We start from the raw sequence: 6,200 nt of genomic DNA on the forward strand, positions 1-6,200 counted from the left end.
TCTCCACTTTGGAGCCGCTCGGCATGCACTCACTCTTCCTCCTGCTTTGCTGCGCAGCCTTTGACGGCAAGTACTTCCTGAACCCGTACGCCATGGAGAAGAGACGGACGGTCCTGCTCCAGTACCTCCACATGGGCAGTGAGCAACAGCTGCAGGCTCTTTATGCTCTCCAAGCGCTGGACGTCACCCTCGGGCATCCTCCATGTAAGTGCTGCATCCCCGTGTGCTACTTCTAACGACGCGTAGAGAGAGAGCTTTCATACACTTTCTTTTTATTTATTCATTTATTTTTTCCACAAAAATACTGACTAAACAGGAGTTAGAGAAGCAGGGTTTTACTTCCTGCAGTCAAAGCTGGGGGGCACCACATGGTGCTTTCATTTCTCTGGATCATTACATAGAGTTTCACGAGCACCATTGACACTTGCAGTGATTTCACTAAGCAGTTTCTAAATAGTTGTATGATTTAGCTGATATATCAAATGTGGGGAGAAATCCTTTTCCTCCATTTGTTTATATTTTTTTATTTTATTGGAGAATAATAATTGAGTGGTAAAACTTGGGAGTACAAGGAAGAAGAAAAGCATTTGATTCAGTTCAATCCTGAGTAGTTGCATTATTCTAGCAGCGTTTTGAAGCAGTCATGCTGAACGTGTCAGTGAAATCTTCACCTTGCATTAAAAGGCTCCTTCTTTTGACGTGAAACCGGCTCGTTACAACTCGATTCCACATAAACAAAAGCATTTTCAGAAGCAACAAACTGACATTGTTCTCCTCTCCAGATCTCCTGCAGTTCTTCTTCGACTGGCTGGCAGAGGAGGCCGTGATCTCCGACAACGCCTTCTACAAGTGGCAGGCGTGCAAAGACCCCGCTGAGCAGCAGGGAAGAGACGAGGCCCTCGCGTCCCTCGAGGCTTTCTTCATCTGCCTACGGGAGGCCCGGGAGGAGCTAGAGGTCTACTGAGGACGCTCGCCAGGCGACGCGGCGTAGACGGACAGCCTCCTGACATTTTGCAGCCTTTTCGTGCACGGTGCTACCAACACCTCTGTGCTCGTTGCTCTTAATAAAGCTGCGTTAAAAATGCAATCCTTTTTTATTTTAAATTATTTTTTTAAACATGTTTAATAGCACCTATTTCTCAAGTGTGGATCTGGTATATATTAATATCTGACATGACTGAAATACCCCAAATACTGACTTTCCTTTTTTAAAAAAAACGAGTTTAAGCAACTGTGAGTTATGTTGATTTAAATGTCCGCTAGGTGGGATTATTACCGTACAATTGGTAACCTGTGTCCTGTGGAAGTCTGAGCAAACTGCTTTCTGCTCCGAATTTAACCAATTTTCACTTACTACTCTAATGCAGTTATTTTTTTAAGTTGTTTCTGTAAATTCCAAGGAAACATTTGTGAGTTGTAGCTGAAACTGCCGTATGAATTGCTCAACAAGCAAGGTTGATCAAGTTAAAGGACTATATGATTTTACTATCAGTCGCATTTATCAGATTTTCTTTCATTTTTGTGAAATGATTTGATAAATCGAGACGCACGACTGTCACCTCTCTCACACAGATTACAATTGTTCATACACTCGATTATTTTTATTTATTCATTTTCCACATTAAATTAAGATTTACTTCAAATGTTTTAATGTACAATGAAAATCAACAGTGGAAAAACTTCCAACAACAACAACAAAAAATAGACATGAGAGATAAAAACACAATGGAAAGTTAGGAAACCATTAATCTGCTGCCGTAATCCAGTTTGGACGCGTTGGGCCTAAAATGAGACGCTCACCACGACGACGCGGCTGATCTGAAAGCTGCATGCTTCAGGCGGGAATGTCTCAATGAGCTGCTGGGAAACGCCGAGCGTTTCTCTTCGGCGGGGCTTTCTCGAACTCGGGCGGACGACGCCACGGCGACCCAGAACCAAAACCAGCCGGAGAAGAAGATCAGGATTCGAACACAAAAATTCAACATTAAGTATATGCAAGGAAATGAATACAGGAAGCATTTGATAAATAACACACTTAAGAAGGGGAAAAAAAAGAAAGAAAAAAAAGAATAATCTCAGAAGATACAAAAACATGGGTAATGTACAGCTTGTAACAGCAAACAGAATAACTGAAATAGAAGCTGGTTAGAAAAAGAAGTGTCACATAGCGTGAAAGGAAACGTGTCATTTTATGACTCATCAGAAGCAGCTCGCTTTAAAGGGGGAGATGAAACAAGACCAACTTTTAAGTAGCGTTTGTTCTTTTGATTCACTGCTTTCATTATCAATACCTTACAATGTTTCTGAGTGTGGACGTCTATGAAACAGAAGGGCTGCAAATAAACAGGAAGGTGGCTTCTTTTTTTTTTTTTTTTTCACGTTCCGTAGAAACAAAGCCAAAAGCAGAACATCGCTTGTTTATTTCACGAGCCTCCGGACCGCTCCCCCCCCTCTGCCCGCCCTCAGTGCACCAGCTCCAGCTGGCTGGTGGAGAAAGGCAGGACCCCGCTGACGTAGTAGGCGATGCCCAGGGAGAGCAGAGCGATGACCACCAGCAGCAGCAGCACCCGCCAGAAGCCCAGGTCCTCCACGAACTCCTGCCAGGTGGTCCTGAAGCTGGACAGGACGCCCTCGCTGCTCTGGAGGTTGGGGTTGAGTAAGGAGTGGCTCTCCATTGCACTGGAACACACAGAGCTCACCCCAGGTCAGCCACCACCCACGCTGCTTCAGGGTTTATTTATTTACTTTCAAGCTTTAAAACTTTGTCCTATTTATAGATTTCATATTCTAATAATACATTATCCTTCTTAGTTGTGTTTCCAGTAAATTGCTACTCTGTGGAGCAGCACTGTAAATAATCTCTGTTCTACTCTGTAGAACATGCAAACAAATTACGGAATTTGAATGATTTCTTGAAGGAACTGAAGATAAAAATGAAAAAAGGAGGATCAATAAATGATCCTGATAAGACGTGTAAACCTGTTTCCTTCGTGAAACATCTACAGCGAATCTGGTAATCCTCCACTCCCGTATGTGGAGGCTGAACATGGTCGGTGATGCGATTGAGACGTGAAGAGGAGGCGTACCTCTCGCTGTCCGCCATCTGCATGGTCTCCAGTTTGGAGTGGGGTCCTCTATTGAAGCCCTTCACCTCCTGCTCCTCCAGGCCCTCCAGGAGACGAATGGCGTCCTTGTTGACGCCGCGCCTCTTGGCCAGCACCAGAGGAGTCGATCCGTTGTGGTTACTGTAATGTGGGACGACACGAGACGGAGCGTAAAGGAAAAACCTGCATGAAAGAGTGACTGCGGCATTTAAGTGCACAGACTCGCTGAATTTTGAGTGTAATTGAGGTTGAAACATGTGAAGTGGATTTCTGGTCATGTTTATCAACACTTTGTGTTTGCTCCGCTCTACGTTCAGACGTCAGGCAGACTTTAACACAATAAATACAAACAAGACTCTTTTTTTTCGGACAGTGTGAAAGATGCATTTGATTTCTTACCAGATGTCAATCTTCAGCCCGTTGGAGACCAGAAACTGTATAGTATCCACGTGACCGCACAGGTGCAGCGCCGTGTTTCCTTGGTAATCTGTAGCCAACAGATCGGCCCCGAACTTGTGCAGGAGGCGACATATTTCCACGTTCCCCCGTGCGGCGGCTAGGTGGAGGCCCGTGCGGCCTCGGTTGTCGCGGATGTTGGGGTCGCAGCCGGTTTCCAGGAGCCTCTTGGCGAACGGCAGGTCTCCATCAATGCAGGACTGCAGCAGAGGCACGCTGGTCTGCGACGAGTCGTTGATGAAGACATAGGACATGTCCGAGTGGGTATCAGAAAAGTCCAGTGTACCTGTATGGATAAAAGAGAGGACACCTGAAAAATGAGCGGCGGAACATGCCAAAGAACACAAGGGAATTCAAGGTGTACAGCACCTTTCATAACAAAAATACAAAATTACCATCATGACAGCAATAAAAAATAAATAAAAATAAGAGCGACAGCACAGGTAGCTTGTCGCACACAATGATGTTACTGATTATTATATTGTCTATTTACACAGGGGACTGAACCTCTCAGTCCTTGTCCTTTTAGCCTAACCCTTGTATGATCATCTATAGTTCAGGCTTTTTCCAAACACAGAGGCAGTACTCTTTCCCCTGTTAACACAAGGGGAGTCAAAAAAATAACAAAACGATAACATGAATTACTACGGAAACAAACTGGCTGTAGAATCTCCATTAATAAATACACAGATTCACAGTATTAAAAACAGAATAAATACAGTGTGCACCAGGTTGGATCAACGCTAACATTAATGAAAGAAAGCCCAAGGCATGTGAAACTGCTTCCCAAAGCAAGTTGCTAAAATTCAAATAACAAACAAGGTAAGTGTTTGAGTAAAGTTAATTCGATGAGAGTGGAATTTATTTCAAGTTTATTGTCATTATGCACACCAGAAAAACATGTTTCCCATGTACAATGAAAGTCTGTCTCTGCTGTCCAGAGGCAATGTCAGCAGTAAAACAGCATGTAAGAGAAAAGAGTGCAAGGCAAGTGAAAACCGCGTACAATGCGTCAACAAAACGTTGTGCAAAAATAAATGGATTTTTACAAACAGTAAAACAAGAGTACTATGAAATTATACCTGAACGAATCAAGTTGGTTTCGCAGCAAACACTAACTTTATCCATGTGTATTTAGAAAATAACACCTTAGAATACTTTTTTTCCACACAAAAATCCACAATTAAATTCGAGTGCATCGTTAATGTAACCTTTGTGGCGTGCTAACGTGTTCAAAGCTAAGAAACTGACACTGTGCAATGATAGCCATCCATTTAAGTGGTTGTGTACCGAACGAGAAGATAATCGCACATTTATTCCTACACTCTTAGCAGACAAAGACGTTTGTTTATCTCAAAACAAAACGTCCAGCAGCTGCAGAAGAAACGACGGCATTTAAAAGGCTAGCGGGGGTAGCATTAGCCAGCGAGCTAACAGTTTCACACGCAACTCAAACGGATCCAAATGTCAGTCAACGACTGCATATGCGCACGCAAACGTTGTCTGTCTTATTTCTGCTCCTCACCTGTTGATAAGTTCCAAATCAGAAGAGAAAAATGCACTTCGCTTTCCTGAAGCTAACGCTGCGAGCGGTGCTGTGATTGTTGTTGTGATGCTGACTTCTTCTGTTCAGCTCGGAGGAGCATGACGTGGCTTGTGGCGCCACCCTATGGCTCGGAGCTGTAACTTCATTCATATCGGTACAGACTTACAGAAATTAAACTGTCATAAAGTGAATTGCTACTTTATTAATTATGCTATTTGGTTCTCTCTTTTTTTAAAATAGTGTTTGCTTCAATTATTATCGGACAGACCATACATATTGGAAAATGACCACAGAAATGATGCAAAATTATGCAAAATGACCACAAAGTGATGCAAAATGCGGAGAAGACATTCGTATTGTCCACAAAATGATGTTTAATGAATTTATAAGCCGATACAAATAGCTAAATTTGGCTCAGGAAGTAGTGAAATACTTCTTGATCTCAGTGGCGGACTTGGCTGGTATTCCGCCCTGGGTGAATGAATGAATCCACTCTTCTGAAATTGGGTAAACATTGTGGTAATCTACTCAGTCGGACATTAACAAAGAGGACTAGTCCAAAGAACATTAGGGGTTTAAGTTACTACTTGAAGTAGCTATTGAATTAATTTTGTTTTTAATTTAATAACCTCCATCAATATACAACAATATAAATACTGAAATTAAAAATGAAAGTGAGGTGCAATTATAGCATATATGCATACAAACCTTTTCATTCTGAATTATGTTTTTTTTTTAATCAAATTATTTCGTGTGTAATATGAAATAATACTAATTTAAATTATACATTAACATATTTAGCATTTAAGATTGAAAATGCTTGTTTATATTCAATGAGGTTAAGGTTGAAAGAAAAACTACAAAAAATCCCAGAATGCAACACTTCTGGTCCGTCACTTTTTGGACAAGGCGTACTCGCGGAACTTTGGATTAGTCGTTAAAATAACAGGGAAACTACTAACATATGCTGTATCAAAGTTCGTTAAACATCAAATATGATTACACTAGGATGATTTCGAAATGTTTTGGTGTAGGTTTAGCCGGTAAACGCGAAATTTAAAACGGAACTTTTCGTCGGAGGGGGATGTTGATGG

The 6,200-nt window shown here is 42.0% G+C and overlaps 1 protein-coding gene across 1 annotated transcript; it reads right to left on the minus strand.

Annotated features, from left to right (window-relative positions):
• Positions 1 to 2,314: 2,314 nt before the first annotated feature.
• On the minus strand, positions 2,315 to 5,204 carry ankrd46b (ankyrin repeat domain 46b). Its single transcript, XM_080485946.1, has 4 exons — positions 5,086 to 5,204; positions 3,504 to 3,846; positions 3,087 to 3,245; positions 2,315 to 2,679 (listed from the first exon to the last, which is right to left on the minus strand). Exons 2-4 carry the CDS (start codon positions 3,812 to 3,814, stop codon positions 2,463 to 2,465), a joined length of 687 nt encoding a protein of 228 aa, XP_080342072.1. The 5' UTR covers positions 3,815 to 3,846; positions 5,086 to 5,204; the 3' UTR covers positions 2,315 to 2,462.
• Positions 5,205 to 6,200: the final 996 nt, after the last annotated feature.

The sequence above is a fragment of the Lipophrys pholis genome (genome assembly GCF_963383615.2).
Source record: "Lipophrys pholis genome assembly, chromosome: 18".
Classification (NCBI taxonomy): domain Eukaryota; kingdom Metazoa; phylum Chordata; class Actinopteri; order Blenniiformes; family Blenniidae; genus Lipophrys; species Lipophrys pholis.

What these genes read in the sequence shown, in the direction of transcription:
- ankrd46b (XM_080485946.1), bottom strand. Translation starts at nt 3,814, where the DNA reads ATGTCCTATGTCTTCATCAACGACTCGTCGCAGACCAGCGTGCCTCTG. An exon ending in GGGCTGAAGATTGACATCTG is followed by an intron (nt 3,246 to 3,503) that starts GTAAGAAATCAA and finishes CCCACATTACAG; the next exon opens with TAACCACAACGGATCGACTC. An exon ending in CAGATGGCGGACAGCGAGAG is followed by an intron (nt 2,680 to 3,086) that starts GTACGCCTCCTC and finishes TGTGTGTTCCAG; the next exon opens with TGCAATGGAGAGCCACTCCT.